The sequence below is a fragment of the Condylura cristata genome, unplaced genomic scaffold (genome assembly GCF_000260355.1).
Source record: "Condylura cristata isolate star-nosed mole 26May11 unplaced genomic scaffold, ConCri1.0 scaffold00011, whole genome shotgun sequence".
In the NCBI taxonomy this organism is placed as follows: domain Eukaryota; kingdom Metazoa; phylum Chordata; class Mammalia; order Eulipotyphla; family Talpidae; genus Condylura; species Condylura cristata.
Window position 1 is genome coordinate 21616421 of NW_004567112.1, and position 18280 is coordinate 21634700.

At 43.8% G+C, this 18280-nt stretch overlaps 1 protein-coding gene across 34 annotated transcripts in view; it reads left to right on the forward strand.

The window, feature by feature from the left end:
* The window catches only part of SORBS1 (sorbin and SH3 domain containing 1), a 205724-nt gene that overhangs the window by 133108 nt on the left and 54336 nt on the right, over positions 1 to 18280 (forward strand). For 15 of the 34 annotated variants that reach the window (XM_012723568.1, XM_012723549.1, XM_012723539.1 and 12 more), the window contains 6 exons: positions 3578 to 3625; positions 3750 to 3879; positions 6218 to 6332; positions 11745 to 11828; positions 15629 to 15694; positions 16235 to 16336. In XM_012723568.1, coding sequence (XP_012579022.1) covers positions 3578 to 3625; positions 3750 to 3879; positions 6218 to 6332; positions 11745 to 11828; positions 15629 to 15694; positions 16235 to 16336 — 545 coding nt within the window. The remainder of the gene's footprint in view (positions 1 to 3577; positions 3626 to 3749; positions 3880 to 6217; positions 6333 to 11744; positions 11829 to 15628; positions 15695 to 16234; positions 16337 to 18280) is intronic. The other 19 variants (XM_012723557.1, XM_012723552.1, XM_012723562.1 and 16 more) reach the window with 4 other exon arrangements.

Genomic DNA, 18280 nt, shown 5'->3' on the forward strand with positions numbered 1-18280 from the left:
TGAAATATAACTGATCATGAGCTAGTGAAGAGGCAAATGCTGCTTTTTGGCCTATTGTCCGTTTTGGTCAGTTAAATACTGTAAGTAGTTATATACTGTAAGTAGTACAGTTGTATACTGTTAACCATTGTCAACAAGTACCCTCTCCATTGGCTTTAATACTGGCGTGAATTCTCAACAACAGACCCAGAAAGGGGCTTTTTTTTAAAGGTTCATTTAAAGTCACTGTGGTTGAAACGGCAATTATGTGCTTCCTGGCAGCTTTGGGAGAGCATTTGTCCCCAAATTGAGCTACCAAATTGAGATTGACAAAGAGGAATCATTGATGTGGAAACTTCAGAGCCCAGCAGGGACCTCTGGGGCCTAGAAGCGAGCTGTTCGCCATGAGTCAGTCCTGCTTAGTGGTGGGGCTTCTTGGAAGTCACTGGCACAGGAAGTCCTGCCAAGCTTGGTGCTTGCTGCTTGGGACTGTGAGGGGCACAGTGAGCACATGGCCTCATCACAAGCAGGAGCCACAGGTCCCAGCTCAGCCGAGCCACCGCGGTGTGGTCTGGAAAATGAAGCAGGGCTTCAGACACAGAAGACGTCTACCTATCCAGACACCTTGAAAGTGTTTCAGTTAGTGTCTGCACTGTGGTGGAAACATACACTCCATTTGGGCAGCTCTTGTATGTAGAAATGCGGAAGGGTGACCCTTACGCCCAGTTTCCCCATTTCCTTGGTACCGACACCATACCCACTGACCCTGCTGTGGACTTTGCTTGCCAGGAGAGGTTGCAAGAGGTAGCAAGTGGAAGATTCAGCAAAAGTGACTTGGTTTTACCAACCTTTGTTCCTGGAGACCAGCAGGAGGAAAACTAGAAGTGTGCTTTGGGTGACTCAGAAAACTTGGCTTGGCATTGTCACCAGGGAAGGGTGATACAGAAAAATAGAACAAAGGCTTCCCAGGCTGGGAGTCCCTCTGACCAGCACTGCAGGGCCTGACTTGAGTTCCAGAACTGCGTCTTCCTGTCTCTTCCATAATAAAGACTAATGCGCTAGCTGCATTTGTTTCCAGGATTGAGCCCATGAGACTGGGGGTAGACAACAGAGCCATAGGTACCCAGGGGGCAGAGAGACAGAGTGGTCTGTCTCTCTTCCCTGCTGTGTCTCCTTCTCACTGAGGGCTAAGAGCAGATTCCTTCATTTCCTTGGGCCTTAATTTTCCTTGTCTGTATAATGAGACGTCCATGTATCTCCAGGAGTGTTTGTGCAAGGCTTTAACTTATCAACTGCCACTAGACACTTAATAATGGGAGCTGTTATTATTTGTAAGGACAGGTAAAATTTCCATTAGATTTGCAAGACAAACATTAAAAATTAAAGTAATAAAGTGTTTATTTCCCTACCAAAATTCAGATGAGTGAACACAACTTCAGTTTGCCCTTTCAAAAGTCAATAAACTGAAAACCATGTGTCAGACCTAGATCTCGTGGACACCATGAGGAGTGAAGAGCCTGTGCCTTCCAGATGCCCCTGCCTGTTAGCCAGGGTGGGAGAGGTTGGTTTTCCACCTACACCATGAGAAGTAGCTGTAAGCACACTGAGTCCTTCAGGTCACTCTGTTGCCTTCGTTTCCCATCTTATCTACTTCTATCTATTTTTCAAAATACGTAAGTTGTTTTACTTCCTAAGCTGTGCTCTTTTTTCCATCTTAAAAGAACTACTTCTCCTTTTACGAAGTCTTCTAGAATTCCACATTAGAATGCTCTAGGGAAAAAGTTTTTTTAAACATCTGAGAATTTTAAAAAATCTTTGAATATTTAAAGCTGTTTTCTCCCCATTTGCTTTTTACCTCAAGTGCCTACCTGTTTGTAGTTAGAGATTAACCCCTACCTTACCATCTGCCTCTACGCTACAATTTCTCTATGATTCAAAAGCATTTGGGATTTTTAATTAAAATGCTAGGCTGAATTTTAAACAGTACAAGCATTGGTTCTGAAGCTAATTTTTCATTTGACTGTCATTTTACCAATCATATTCCTGCAGTCAGAGCTCATTTTGTTTTCTTTGACATTGTGGTGTCTTTTCTGTACAGTATTCAGAAGTTCTGTCAAAAAAAAAAAATAGGCAGCATAAAATTTAGAATAATGCTTCAAAATATTTATGGTTTGGGATCCTATTTTATCTTTTCTGCTCTATTTTCAGGAGTTAAATAAGCATCCTTCTCAGTTTATAACAGAGAAAGACTTGGCTTTGTTTATAGAAGGTCCTTAAATCCTGTTCAACTTTGCTATTGATTGATTCATATCCTTAAGCAAAAGAGGGAGGGAGGGAGAGACAAAGGGGGGAGGATCCAATTGTTACCTGATGTATTTCCTTTATTTAATCTTGAAGAGACCAGGGACAGATAAAAATGGAGAGAGAAGAGAAGGGATTAGGTAGGGGTGATAGAGAAACTGTCCAAATTTGAATAGTAATTTACTCAGAATTAATATTGTTAACTTCCTTTACATTTCACAAAACCTCATGACCTTTTCTGCTCTGATATTTAAAACTATTTGCATAGAGAGAAGGACTTGATTAACATTGTCATTAACATATTATATTGGATTCTTTGATTTAACTTCTCACATTAGTTCATCTAGTTTAACATATTTATGAACTCTGATTCCAGGTTAACAAGATGCTAGAGGCTGGGAAAGGCTGTTTCAGCCCCAAGTCTTGTTAGAAAAATGCTCTGGAGAGATCCCTGTGGGTGTAATAACCAAGTATCCTGTATTTTCAGGACAGTCCCGTTTAGAGAATGGTTCCCTGGGTGTGCCCGCATCTGTCTCGTTTCCTACAGCCTCTGCTGTGAGGGACCAGATCTTGACCTGGCCTGCATGACTCAAGAGCCCAACAGTCAACCTTTTAGTGCTGTCAGGCCCTGGGAGCCACTTCAGCCCACAGAAACTCTGGGGTTTAGTTTGTTCCAGTCACAGACACACACCAGGGGCAGCCTTTGCATAGCAAACCATGGAACCACTTCTGCCCCGGGCGTGCTGTGTTCCAAGGGAAGAGAGAAGCCAGGTTGAAGCAGAATCAGAATGAATGATTGGGGCTTCCTCAAAACATTGCCTTAGTGGCAGAACCCCTTAACTATTGACTGGAACCTTAGCACATAGGACAGGTCCCAGTGGAGGTGGGAGCCAGAGACCCCAGCTGCGGGCCAAGCCATCCCGTCTAGGAACAGGCCTTAGGTCTCAGCAGGCAAGGCCAGCTGCTTCCAGCTCAGCCAGGCTGGGAGCCCGGCTTCCAGCTTTGGTGGACAAGTTCTTGTGAGGATGTCGGGCTTTTTGTCCCCGTGCTTTGCTTGGTGGCAGGTTGGCAGTCACTCCCGGTGTTGTGAGTGAACCCCTGGACTGCAGGCTGCGGTCCCCTTCGGTTGGGTGGGCACCTCTTTGGTGTGTTTGCCGTGGGGTGGCTTCCAGCGCTTGACTCCCCTCCGCGGGCTCCCTGTGTGGCTGGAGTCCAGTGCAGGCTGTGACCGGGCATGTCACTCGGGTCTCTGGCCTCAGCCAGATTCCTCCTGATTACACTTTGTTTTGTTCAATAGATGATGATTCAGATCTGTACTCTCCTCGATACTCCTTCTCTGAAGACAGTAAGTGATTTAGAATTTCCTGCTTGTGGGGGAGGGAAGGAGGGTGGCGGGTGAGGGAAGACATCTCCCTGTTTTCAGGTTCCATCCATTTTAAAGGTCTTTTGTACGCACTTTCCTTCTCCAGCAAAATCTCCTCTTTCTGTGCCTCGCTCAAAAAGTGAGATGAACTACATTGACGGTGAGAAGGTGGTTAAGAGGTCAGCCACACTTCCCCTCCCAACCCGCTCTTCCTCACTAAAATCGAGCCCAGAAAGGTAAGTGCTTCCTTGTCCACAGTGAGCTTGTGCTTTTCAGCTGTCATACACAACTTTCTAGAAAAGTAGACTCTCTTTCTGTTGCATCGGCCTGATGTGCATCTCTTTTCTTTCTGTTGCTGATTAGCCATGACTTACTCTTCCGATTGCTGTGCCCTCTTCTGGAAGATGGGGCCAATCTTACGTTGATAAGGGATGTTTGCAAGGCTAAATGAGATGATGTGTATAATATTTCCAGTAGTTTCTGGCTCACAGTTTGGGCTGTGACGCTGGCTACACTATCATCACATTTACCTTTTTTCAGGAGAAATCTTGGCTGCAGTATTTGTTGTGTTGTTATACTTAGCATGCATACTGATGCGTTCCTAGCAGAAAATGTACTTCAAAAGGGAAGCTACACATTTTAATATGTTTATTTATACAACGCATTGTAAGACAGAAGGCTTGGCCTGCTTCTCATGATGACATTTGTCATCGCTTATTGCCTGCACTGAATGACCTGATTTTCTCTTATTGAGTTCTTATGCCAGTGGAGCCTTCTTAACACTGTCTGCACTGGTGCCTCATGCATTTCCCAGCTCCTTCTCCAACCGCTTCTCCACACAAGAAAAGACTCTGCCAAAGTAAAGATTTCCTTAAATATACACTCGTTTTCATATCTTTTCCACCTCACAGACAAATGAATGGCTGTTTTTAAAGCCCCACACATACTTACGTGGCACCTACCTGATGAATTTGATGATTAATGTAAAAGGAGACCAGGCACGCTGGTAAATCCATTACAAGTGCATTCATCAGTGTATGTGCGTTCTGGGTGCATGCTGAACCAGATGTTAAGAGGAACTCAAGCGTGGATAAATAAGTGTCCCTGCCATAAAAAAATTAATATAAGGGCAGTATAAAAAGGTGATCACTTACATGCTTAAAATATTGCTGGCAGTATTCAGTATCCTGCATCCTCTGAAGCCCATCGAGGATGCCTGCCTAAGTATCTACCAAGGCTTTGGCGTGAAGTGTGGAGTAGGGCGGAACATAGACTAGCAAACAGCACTTACTGAGTGAGTAGTGGGGCCAGGTGCTCTGCCAAGTGATCCACAGTAGTACCTCACTTAATCCTTATAAAACCCTCAGTTTTCAGATGAGGAAGGCGAGGCAGTCAGAGGTCCAAAGCTTGGCCTGGACTCCCAGCAGCAAGGACTGCAGCAGAGATTCAGCCAGAGCTCGCTGGCTCCTGAACTGGGTTCTCTGCCACTGTGCTGGCATGAGTGGGCAGCACAGGCATGTCTAGGGTAACGAAGCAGAGCGGGGTGAAGGATTTTTCCAGAGCAGGTGTTGCTTTTTTTCTTCATTCCTTCTCCTCTCTTCTCTGCTTCCAGTTTTGAGCAGAGGATACCGCAAGCCTTATGTGAAATGGACACAGATTTTTTTTTTCACTATTTTTTTTTAATTATTACAAAAGTTTATTTTTACATCATTTTGCACATTTTTTTTTTCCATCTCGATTGTAATCCCCGCGGGTTTCCCATCACCAAATCACCTGTGTGCCACCACCATAGTCCCGTGCATTTCCCTCCCTTAGGCCCCCCCCCCCCCGTTTTTAATCCCATTCCCCACTCCACCCCCACAGAATGTCTCTGGTATATGGTTGTTCATTATTTTTGTTATTTTCTCGCCTGGTCCATTATACTCCTGCTATGAGTGAAACCATCCGGTATTTTTCTTTTTCTTTCTGGCTTATCTCACTAAGCATGATCTTTTCCAGCTCCATCCAGGTTGCTGCAAAAGACATGTGTTTCTCTTTTTTGGTTGCTGAGTAATATTCCATTGTATATATGTACCACATCTTTTTTATCCAGTCATCTACTTTTGGGCATTTAGGCTGCTTCCATGTTTTTCCAATTGTAAATAAAGCAGCAATAAACATGGGGGTACAAGTATCTTTTTCAATCAGTGTTTTTGTGTCTTTTGGGTAGATACCTAGGAGTGGGATTGCTGGGTCGTAGGGAAGCTCCATGTTTAGCAGTTTGAGGAACCTCCAAACAGTTTTCCATAGTGGTTGTACTAGTTTGCATTCCCACCAGCAGTGCAGGAGAGTTCCTTTTTCTCCACATCCTCGCCAACATTTGTTGTTGCTAGTTGTTTGAAGATGTGGAAATGGACACAGATTTAACTGGTTGTTTTGAGAAGGAATTCAGCACAAATAAAAGCTTCACCCTGAGTGTGACTCTATGCTTCAGATATAAAAAAAATTCCTTGATTAGACTACTGTTAGCCAAAGTCAGGCCGTGTCGATGCCAATTTCCATGAAAATAGCTCTAATAGGATTTTCTTTCTATAGAAACGACTGGGAGCCCCCAGATAAGAAAGTGGATACAAGGAAATACCGTGCAGAGCCCAAAAGCATTTACGAATATCAGCCGGGCAAGTCCTCCGTTCTGAGCAACGAGAAGATGGTAATGTGCTTATTCAAGTTCTTTTGTCTCCCACTCATGCTCTTTAATCCAGATGCATTGTGCACTTGGGTTAGTCTTTCTCCCTTGAGATAGGTTTGCTTTGTTTAGAAGACAATGAAAAATGAAGTATTTTTAACCCTCTTTTTTTGCAGGTGTTCATAAAATAAGTTCACTAGTCTGCTTTGAAAGAATCCTCTTACTGTGCTTTGTTGCTTTTTTTGTGCATGTTTTTTAACTGATTTTAATTTTCCTACTAATGTAAAGATTGATTTTGATGTTGTCTTTATCCAAATATTAACCATTAATTTATCAGGCTTATGACTAACTGGATTAAAATCAGTTTTTGTGAATGACTCTTATGTGAAGGTGCATCAGTTTTGGAGAAGTAACTATTGCCTCACTAACTGCTAAATAATTATGATAATTATTATTTGGAAAAACAGCCTCAGGATGTTAGAATATATTTTTTTGGAGTCTCTTTTTTGACAAGCTTAATATTGGATACTGATTTCCTATTCAGATTTCCTATTCTGACTTACGGTTCCCAACAGAAATTCATATCTCCAAGCAATTTAGGTGGAGAAAATGGCCTAGAAGGGCACAGCGGACACCCAGGGAAAGCAGCCTCTTTGTAAAATGGGAATTAATTTTTACAAACTGCCTAGTTTCATGCCTGCCAATCTGTTCCCTTTTATTCACTCCCTCATTGGAAAAGCTGGTTCAGAATTCTGCTCATGGTCAAAGGGATTCGCTCACTTACCATAAACATTGTAGCCCTCCTGCCGTGTCAGCAGGATGGAATCATCATGCTGGGGATTGGTTTCTATTAATCTGCTGTTACCACACTGAGTTCAGAATAAGCAGACCTGAAATGCAGGTTCAAATTATTTTCCCCTCACCTCTCTGCTCGGCATGTTACTAAGGGATAATTGATTTGACTTTTACTGAAATAATAATGCAAAATCTTTAAAAGCACTAAGGGATTCATTATTTTAATTAGAGAAAAAGGTCAACAGTTCACAGGAATACCTTAGCATTACCATTCTTCAGCACTTACTGTGTGTCTGTTATTTTAAGCAAAAAGTTCAAGGAGAAGCAGAGAATTTTGCCTGGTTCCCCCCTCACTGGAGATTCTCTCCAGGTGATAACCTTCCACGCAGGTGTTGCTAAGAGGAAAGTCACATTCTTGGGGTATGTTCCTGTCACTGTGTAACAAATGGGAGCACCCCATCACACAGGAGTACGTCTAGGTATGTTAGGGCACCAGGCCTTTGGGTGTTTTGTTTGTGGTATTGTTGTTCATAGACGCTCCTTGTGTTTAAAATTGCCCGTTTTCTTAGTTGCTTCCTTTTCTCCCCTCCTTTCCTTGGTTACTTGAAATCTGACCACTGTTTAGGACTAAGGAAGAAGCAATGTGACTCTGTTTCTCATTGATACCACAGTGGTTAAGTGTCTCCCATACCATAGTTGTTGGGAAGGTTTATGTGATTTTTTACAGCCCCTGAAAAGAAAGACCTCTCCCTCCCTACTGAGTCCCTTGTTGGGGGGACCATGTCCGGAGATAGCAGGCGCCGGCTGGCATTCTTCGCAGGAAGCTCCCTGTGCTGTCCTGGGCCCGAAGCCTAGCCAGTGACAGGACGCAAGGCCAAAGGGGAACTGTCCCATTATTTCACTGAGGGCCTTTCACCCACTTCAACATTGTTCTTCCAAAGAGAAAGTTTTCATTTTAAAGAGAAATTCAGTGAACTCTCTATTTTTTCCATGGTCTACTCTTCACAGTAGTTGAATTAGTCCTGTATTTTCTTTTCCTGTTATTTTTGCCACATGATCAGAAGAGTTGGAATGTGAGTTTCAGTGTGACTTTTGCCCTTTGGGATCCAGTATCTGGTTTACCAGCATTTGAGGGCTTCCCAGTGCACACACACACACATACACACTCTCTTTGTTACTGCTAACTGGAGAATGATACTAACTAGTGGCAGGTGTAGAGTCTAAAACTACTCTCAAATGTGCCCAACTCCTTTTGGAAAAAAATAAAGCAACATGTTTATTATCATCATCATTTGATAATTTACAGGAGTCATGTCCACTTAAGCGTGGCTGTATAAACAGGCGTGTCTGCTTGTGGGAAGGCCTGGCTGTAGACTAAAGGCTGCCTAGACCCATTTTCTCTGTGGACTGTCCAGATGGATGAACACTGTACTGCCTTCAGATCCCCCTGGGAAACTAACAGCCTTCAGGACCTGGTCAGCTGTTTGACAGGCTCGTATGAGAGCTTCATAACTACGTAGTCCCTCTCTTGTCAGAGTTTGAATCTATTTCCTTCTCTTTCCGACTGGGCCCTAGAGGTCTGTTGGGCCTATTTGCTCAGAATGGCCCTTTTCACACTTGGTTCCTTTCTATTCCCTCCAAAGTCCCTAACAACTTCTTCAGTTCAACTCAACAAATATACGGAGAATCACTTGTATGTGCCCAGCCCTGGCATAGATGCTGGAGTCCATGTCCCCATAGGATCACCGTAGCAAGGACAGACATTCAAGTAGTAAAGTGGACACTCTGTCTACTTGCATGTGCCAAGCAGGGGAATTTGCCCAACTTGGTTTCTTCCTGGTTCCATCACTTTGTGTTGCTTCCCGGCTTCTCAAGTTAGATCACCCCTGTTTTAGCTTTAATTCATCTGCAAAGTTAGCGTGTCTACCCTCATACAGAGGAGAAGTGGAGTGTAGGATAAGGAAATAAGCACTGGTGTAGGAATCAGAAGACCTGAGTTTGAGTAGAATTCAGACTTTGCTTATGTCTTGGAGCGAGTCATTCAATCTAGCCAAACCTCGTTGTTTAAATCAGTAAAGTAGAAGTTGTATCTGGCATGCCAAATTTGCTGAAGTATTGAGAGGATCAAGGCAATAAAGTGGGCATCAGACTTGCAAACGTTATTCAGTGCCATGCAGCTACAACACCACACGCAGGTTGTTGGATTAAAATTGGAAGCTGGTCCCTGTCTCCTGTCCAAGCAGCAGAACTTAGAGGACAACCAGGATTTTCCTGGCGAGTCACCTGTGCACCCCAAGGCCTTTGTCCAGCTGGGAAAAGAACAGCCTGCGTGGCAGGGAGTTTAGCCTGGCCCTGTGGTGCCTTCCCGCCTGCCAGCGCAGGGCCCAGCCGCCCACCCACAGGGTGTTCTCGATTTATCCCTCCCACTGCTGAACCTGCAGCTGAGTTGTGAATAGTAAAATCAAATGCAGATTGTATGCTTTGACCTTTCTCACTTTCTCTCTGGGCATCCCTTCTGGGTGAATCCTTATTGTGGTTTGAGTCTTGGCAGTGAAACAAGTGTGCAAACACCCTTTACTAAAAATGGGTTCATACTGTTAGGACTCAGTACCAAAGCAGGCAGGCAGTCTTCAGAAAAAGTTGGTACATTTTATTTTTTAAAAAATTCTAACTTATTCCCAGGGTGCAATTTATAAATAGTGTCTTACAATAATAAACATGACAGGTTTCGTGAAAACCCATTATATAAGGACCTAGGACATTCCATTGCCCACATTGTCTCTCCTGAAGAGCTGTGTCCTTGCAGATACTGCACTTCCTTTTTCTGAATAAATACAGAATTCATAATTTTATATTATTTCAGACTCCATGGAGAAGGAACACACCTTCTTCAAGACTTAAGCCCTCACTCCCCAAAGATGGAGGAGGTTTGAATCTGGGTACAAAGGACCCTCCATGTACATTTCCCTCTGTTTTCAACTCACTTAGGTTCAGTGAATTTCAGTTAGGGAAAAGTTCTGTCATATCCTCCTCTGTTTAAAGCAAAAGTATAGGGCCTCCCTGGTGGCCTTGGGGCTAAGTCTCAGCCCTACCACCGCTACAGCCTAAGTTCTATCCCTGGCCAGGGAGCTGACCCACATGGTGCAGCAGACCTCTCCTGTCTTGCCTGCTACTCTGCTCAGCATGTGTTTTAGTTCTGCTCCCCACTCTGTGTCTGGTGAATCCTCTCACCACACACCCCCCAACCCCCGACACACATGCTAGCCTACACTTCAGTTCTATGCAAAAAAGAATTTAAAAAACAAACAAAGCAAAAGTAGAAATGATGGTAAAGATTCTTCTCAGGATTTTAGAAGGGACTGGCAAATGTCACTGAGAAATTTTGCAGCCACTTCTGCCACCTGCCAGTGGCCTGTTCACTGCATGAGCCGGTGACCCTGACCTTCCGTCGACGCCCCCGGACTTGCTCTCTGCTTCCTCCTGTGTGGTAGCCGAAGGACTGAGGTTCCTCGTGGCTTGTTTTCACCCAGTGGAAAATGTATACATTTTATATTTCTCGTCAGAAAATCACCATCTCTCTCAAGACTATCAAGGGTTTTTGAAACCATATGTATATGAACTTAATTAAGCCATGAGCCACTGACACTTTCATCTGCTGTGAACATGTCTCCATCTATTAAGGGGGAAGCTTGATTTTTCTTTCCAGGCATTTGCTTTCCGACTAATTATCTCCAGCAATACATGTTATTCCACAGAGCAAAGCACCAGATCTTGATAAATATTTGATTAAATATGAAATCCCACGGAATCAAATGATCAGACTGTGAAAACTACCCCTTAGAGTTATAAAAAGTGAGAAATCTATTTTTGTAACATAATCTAGAAGTTTTTCCCCCTGTAGTTCTGTACCTGTCTTGTTCAGCTTTTCCCCAACTTTATTTTTCCCAGCTCTTCAACATTTGTTAGAACACAAAGTATACTCTGTCTGTATTCATCCCCACGGATGCTTGTTTAAAATGTTTTTTCACTTGTGTCCTCTGTTTTCCTATGTCATCTTTCACTTTACTGTGTGAGGGACATGGTTTCTCACCTACTCATGTGCCATTAAAGATGCAGTATTAACCAATTGGCTTCTATAAAGTATCCATATTTACATTTATTTTGAAAACCCTAAGGCAGCCTTGCAAATAAGTACTAAAACTGTACTAGTCCATAAAAATTGTTTGCGCTACTCACCTGGCATAGACGGCTAATTGATTGGTGTGCTCACCAAGTGATTTGCTCGTAACTAATAGTTCTTTGTAAGCAGGAAATAGGATTTTCTTTTCTCCCCCAGTGCTGACAATTATTGAGGTGTTGTGGCCACTCGATGCGTTGTGGGGGCAGCAGTGTGGTGGACTTCTCCAACTGCAGTCCCTTTGCCTGCTGCCTGAGGACTGAGAAGGACGGTTCGCTGCCCCCCACAGCTTGTTTCTGTCAGTTCCGTGCCTGGCCGTGGCTGCTGCCAGACAGGGTGCTGCTGCCCAGGGCAGCTGCTGTGTGAGCCGGCACCCGCTGCATCTCTACTGGCCTGTTCCTATGTAATCTTTGCATAATGTTATCCTTCTCTCTCTTCCATTTCCCTGTCACCAACCCCTGTAGAGTCGGGATATAAGCCCAGAAGAGATAGATTTAAAGAATGAACCTTGGTATAAATTCTTTTCGGAATTGGAGTTTGGGAAACCGGTAAGTTAATAGCCTCAGTGGTTATAGACACCTTTTTAAATAATGCTGTTGATGCATCGTTGCTGCTAAAGAATCACATCTCTGTGGAGGGAATTCAGGAAGTGGGAAGCAGTCGTGCCCATGGTCAGTAATGGGATTATCCCCACTCCAACCTGTAAGCTTTCCATTGTTTTTACTTTGCCAAGAAAAGAGCGTGAGCTATGAAGGTATTTGTTGCCAGAAAAGTCTATAGAGAGACACGACTAAATCATCACTTAGTAGCTCCAAACCACTAGCAATAAATACCCCCAGCCTGTCCATGGCCTTATTTCAGCTGTTGGTCCAGTTTCTTGATCGACAAGCCGGGAAACTTGTCACACACAACGGATGGGTATTGTCACTGTGATAAGCAGCGTTTTGAAAAAGCACACGAGTAAGGGAAAGGCCCAGGTAGGCCAGGGGTCTCTCTGCAGATATGATCCACGAATACAACCCCACTGTGTAGGGAAAGTGTTCTCTGAGTTAGGGCACTATTTCCTAAATTTTGATAGGGGAGTTAAGAACGCTAGCAACTTTTGTGTTCAACCATTCTGAAGTTCCCCTATGATGTGCCTGACTTGGTTTTGGTACAAACTGATTTTTAGCTCTTCAAAGAGAATTCTTTTAGCCCTGCACCCAAAGGGACCCAAAACATAAGGGAGGTTTGAGCTTGTTTTCCCACTGGAGAGGACAGGAAACTGACTTTTAAACTCCATTTACTTTAAACTCTAGATTGTTACAACTGCAATGAGAATTAAGTAAGATTCTATTAGTTGCTTGTGTGAGACGTTAAGCACTGAAAACCCTAAGGCAGCCTTGCAAATAAGTACTGTGTTTGGGGTGATAGTTATATTCGCAGTCATTAACTTATTATTACTTCAGTAAAATGTTAAATTCCATGATGTGTGTTTTTCATTAAGACCAGAACAAAGAAAAATTAAGCGGGTGCTCTAGAATTTGTATTTCGACTTATCAGTGCTGAGCATTGTTTGAGAATTCAGGCATCTTCTGAGTTAGCAGCACCTGACTTTGGAGCAGCCTGCTTACTAGAAGCAGGTGTTCCGCACACCGGTCTCCTCATAGCTGCCAAGGGTTCCTGGGTGAACGGCGCCACCTAGTGACCAGTGAGAGTAGCGTCTGCCCTAGGCCTGCCACTGTCCTTCCAAAGCTTTAGCCCACCTGCACTTTTTCTCTCCCCTTTCTTCTCGGCTGTTTACCATTCAGATATTGGCAAGTATTTCCCAGTTTCCTAACCTTTTTCCTTTGTTTCTAAAAGCTTGTTCAGTTATCTTACGGAAAAAATTTGATATGTGTAGTTTCCTCCCCATGCAGGATCGGTATATGTAATAATACTAATGCCGTGGTTTCATCAAGGAAAGCTAAAACTTGAACTCTAAATTATGTGTCATAGAGTCTCTGTGACTGGTTTTTGAAATCTCCTACAGAATCCACAGTTTTCTAATCATGTCTTCATTTGCCAAGTAGTAAATTAGTTTTATCTAAAAAAAATTAGCTTTTAAAGTTATGAAGCATTTTTTCTAATTGTGATGGGCTTGTTTCACTAAATAGATTATTAGAAAGAAAATCATTTTTGTTAGCAATAGATAGTATTCCAGTCCCTGCATACATTAATCCATACGTTACATGGTGAGCTTGGCTAATTAACCCAATTTCAACTGGAAATGGTGGCCTAGGTACCTGTCCCAACTGATGTTGAGAATCCAGTCTATTTGGAAATTGGGACCTTCCCCTCATTTGTATTCTGGTCCTACTGCTCTAATTGCCGCTTAATTTTTTAAAGACCTCTTTTCTACATGGAACCCATGTGTTTCTTACAGAGACCCAAGAGTCCTCCTTAAATAAGACTTCTCTTTGTGAGCCCCTCTAATGTGACCAGAGATAACACTCGTGAAAAGACGTCCAAATTATTTGATCAGTGTCCGCACTCTAACAGTTCTAAGACAAACTGTTCTAATGGATCGAGCCGGGCTGCTTGGGATCAAGCTGAACCAAGCAGAGGAGCGGGTGTGACTCGGACTCCCAGGGGGAAATTTCTTCACTTCTGCCCAACCCCATCATTCTGGATCCCATAACAGACATAAATAAAAGCGGTATGAGCCATGGGCATTGTTTTGGAACATTTTTCAGTCATTTAGAAGCAGAATGAAGGTAAAGGTCTTCCCACATCAATGGATCATCGCCTCTGCTTTCCCTCCACACCACTTCAGGATCCACTTCCCCTGAGTAAAGTCTTCTAGACTTTTATCCTGAACACCTTTCTTCCTCCACCCTTGCTATTTTAGCAAGATACTATGCTTAATTGCCTTTAGCTCTAGCAGGTGGTTGTAGAATAGCAAGTAATTCAAGGCTCCAAGGACCTTTTTTAAGGGAGGATTATTTACAACCAATACAATTTTTATAAGTATTGTCCTACTTTTTTGTGGGAAAATAAGAAAATGAGTAGGAGTACCTTAAGTGATTTTTTGAAGTCTGCTTCTCCAGGCAAATAATCTAAATGTATTAAGTGCATAAAGAAAAACAATTGTTAGCACTTTGCAAGTCCACACATACAGAGAGCACCTCTCTGACCTGGGTCTAGCAGTGGGGAAGCCCTTTGGTGTAGCTCTTTCTCTCTCCCTCTGCCTCTCACTGCTACAGAAATTGATGTGATTTCTCTAAGTAAACTCAAGCAGTATGTCACAATGCACACCAGCTTGAGTGCATCCATCAAATTAGTTATAATGAAATTTGCACAGAATTGGAGCTATTAATGATCTCATCTCCTCAGAGTTTACTATGTAAGAAATATCAAGTCTAAATAGGTAAAACAATGAAGGGCCACTCAGGAAAAATAAAATAAAATAAAACTTAGGTGAGCTAGGAAATGAAATATCAGGAGGAAATGCCATTAATTCAATAATAATTTTTTTAAGCCAGAAGGTCCACTCTAGAGAGTCCAGAGTTAGGTTAGAAGTGGCTGACTGTCCTATGCTCTGAAATACCCACCCCCATTAAGCTTACAGTGCTTCTTCCTGGCAGCTGTAATTTGCAACATGGAGTTAGAGGAGAGAAAAATAATGCCTTTATACCTACTGTTTAAATTCAAAGTATAAACGCTCCTTCCTAAGGGAAAAAATATGTACATATGTATGTATGTGTATATACATATATATATATATATATGTTCTACTACTAGCAGTATTATCGAAGTCAAATTATTAACTGTTAAAAGGAGACTATAAGAATTACCTAGTGGAATTGCTATGTAGGGCAGTATTTAATCATGGAGTTCATTGCCACAAACAACAGAATGCACATTTAGATCAGAATCACACATTTATTAACACAGAATGAATTTTACAGGGGGGAAACTCTGCTTCAAAAATGTAGCATCTGCAGGGTCAATCTTAGTTTGAAAAGAGCATTAAAGAATTTGAAAATTTTGTATTTTTGTCCTAGTTGATGTTAATGCTTTTTTTCCTTATGTTTTTTCTTTTTTTTTTTTTTAGTTTTCAGTATTTAGACTCCAGTGATAGTTTTACCCTTGAGACATAGAAACTAACTTCCCCATTAATGTGTCCAGTCCCCAAATTCGGGGGTTCTCCCGGCAGCCGGTGTCCCTAGGTGGCCTCCTTGGAAGGCGGAGCCCTGGCCTAGCTTTGAGTTCCCCTCTCTGTGTCAAGACAGTTCTCCTAGTGTGCCCCTCTTTGTTTGAGTCAGTCCCCATGTTTGTCTTATGTCTTTATGCTCATTTCTTCATTTCCTCCTCTGCTTCCCGTCAGCCTCCCAAAAAGATATGGGATTATACTCCTGGAGACTGCTCTATCCTTCCTAGAGAGGATAGAAAGGTAATTCGCCGCGCGGCCTCCGGGCCTGTGTGTGTGTGCGCCTAGAGCCTGGTTAGTGCGAGTGTGTCGTGGGCTTTTTTCCTTTTATTTTCTTAAATCACTTTTTTAACTTGGTACCTTTGTTTTCTTTGGCTTGGTGATAAAACTATATTACAGATCTAAGGCTGATACTAATGTTCAGAGGTTTTTAAAGCAACTGTTTATTCTTCTGACGTAGTATTTGTCACAGTCACTATTTTCTGAAATGAGCGAAAAGTAGGGATTTCCTGAAAGGTAGGTTTGGTGTCTGTAGTTCTCTTTAGCAAGTAGAATAGAGTTTGGAGCTCTGGTTTCCTCAGGATTATATTTTCTATGCCTAATGTCGCCTTCTGTTTTCTTGTCCTTAACTGATTTCCAGTGAGCTCTTGTGTTTTAGTCATGCCATCTCTGCCTTAGTAAAATTTAACACTGAAAGAGTCGTGTTTCAAACTTAGCCTTCCATTCCTTCTGCCTTTCCTCGAAACTAAAACATTCTTTCCCATCTTTTCTTTCTTCAACCAGACTAATCTAGACAAAGATCTCAACCTCTACCAAACAGAGTTAGAGGCAGATTTAGGAAAAATGGAGACGCTTAATAAAGCACCCAGTGCAGACCTGTCACAGGTATTTCCCGGTTTTTCTCACGCCATCGGTTTCTTTTCCAGCTGTTTGTCTTCTTCTTTGTTCTGTGGTTTTCCATGTAGCCGAGGCAATGAACGGTTATGCTGGCTACTCAAGCTGCATGGTCACCTTGCTCTCCCCACCACTTCATTATTTTCGCTTGGATTTCGAGCTTGGCATCTTCCCGTGGGAGGTTTCAAACACGTATGGGGTGGCCGGTGATTTAAACTCATCCCCTGCCCTCTTTCTCTCTTCCTTTGTTTTCAGGGGTGATTCCTTTTAAGTTGCCTTCCTTTGCCTCTGTGCACCTTCTCTGAATTTTCAGAGAGCCCTTTCTGGGGCAATTTCCTTGTTACTTTCGCAGCCCTGGGAGATACCAACCTCAGAGATCATTTTCAAAGCGCAGCAGTGCTGTGGACATACCTGGCACTATCCGAGTCATAGTATTTGTAATTTGAAAGGTCAGAAAGTTCTCAATGAGAAAAAAAAAAAAAAATGCACTCCAGAGGCCAGGTGACCTGGCCTCCGCATTGGAAACTTAACCTGTGCTGCTGTTTGTGAAGGGCGCTCTATCCGTGTGGCTCTGTAAGGCTCTATCCGAAAGAGAAAGGCAGTCCAAGATAAATCAGCTCCTAAGGGGGAAAAACAAATGTTTAGAGAACTGCTTCCTAGGGCTCCTGGCAAAACAGACGAGGTACCTCTAAGGAAATGGTATTTTTATAGAAAATAAAAAGGAATATAGACGTTGCTACAGAGGCCAGGAAGATCCACCGACTGGCAGGAAAGTGGAAAATATTAATCATGTGGTTTTGAAGCAGAACCAAGACAAGGAGGGTCAGTCACCGCCTGAGTGACTTGGGCACAAAATCATGTAGGTGCTAGAGGGTCAAACCAGGGCCTGGGAGGACTCGTGGGAGAGCCAGACTCCAGCAAGCTGCGAGCAGATGGCGGGGAGGGAGCCGTGGCGTCAGGGGTGAGCAGTGAGGCCAGGCTCCAGTCAGAAGTGGGAAGGAAGCACAGGAAGATCGTGGGGGCACCCATCAAGGCAGACAGGTGATGGGGGGTGGGCACCAGGTCCGAGCGTGACACAGCTGTACCGCGTGGGCCCGGAGGGCTGAGCTAGCCCTAGAGTGCGAGGAGGGCTGCGGGCAAGGCCTGAGGGAAGCTCAGGGGCAGGGACGCTGGCATTGGAGATGAGCCAGAAAGTGAGTGGGAAGGGCGCTGTTCAAGCTGCTCACACAGGGTGGTTCTGGAGGGCAGCTAGCGACGACTGAATTAACGCCAAAGCTCCCAGGCCAGACTGCTTCCAGCGCCGCAGGCTTAAGGAAGTATCTGATGCCACGAATCTTCACGTTGCCCTGTACCCTCTGCCCATCAGTCCCTAGGGTGTCTTACAGGTGCCGAGGGAGATTCTAAGTGGACTTTGCCATCATGACAGTGCAGTCACACATAACTAAAGCACCAGCTGGGCCTGCGAAGAGCTAAATGATACGTGCTAATGGTGTGTTAAATGCTAATGCACTCTGCTTGAGCCAGCAGAGACAAATCTTGTGGAAAATCAGGGAAAGCTGCTCACAGGTGGAACTGAGACCTCACAGGACAGGTGCAGCCTAGGTAGGAGGCATCTGTTTGGGCATGAAGAGCCACGAGTGAGTGCACTGAGGATGCGCTGAGGGATAAAGGAGACAAGCTCGGCTGCTACAGACAATCTGGGGTGGGGGTGGGGTTAGGGTAAGGTAGACCTGCGGCTCTCAGTGTATGACTCGGGACGGTTTTGCTCTCAAACCAACACTGTAGCTAGGAAGAGCAGTGCCATGGCTGAAGTGAAGGGAGCATCTCCCGCTGCAGGGCGCAGGCTGGTCTGGACGCCCCGTGTGGAGGCTGAGCCCAGCTCAGGTGGCACCAGCATGGGGGCTGCGGGGAGTGCCAGGGGCTCACAGGAAATCA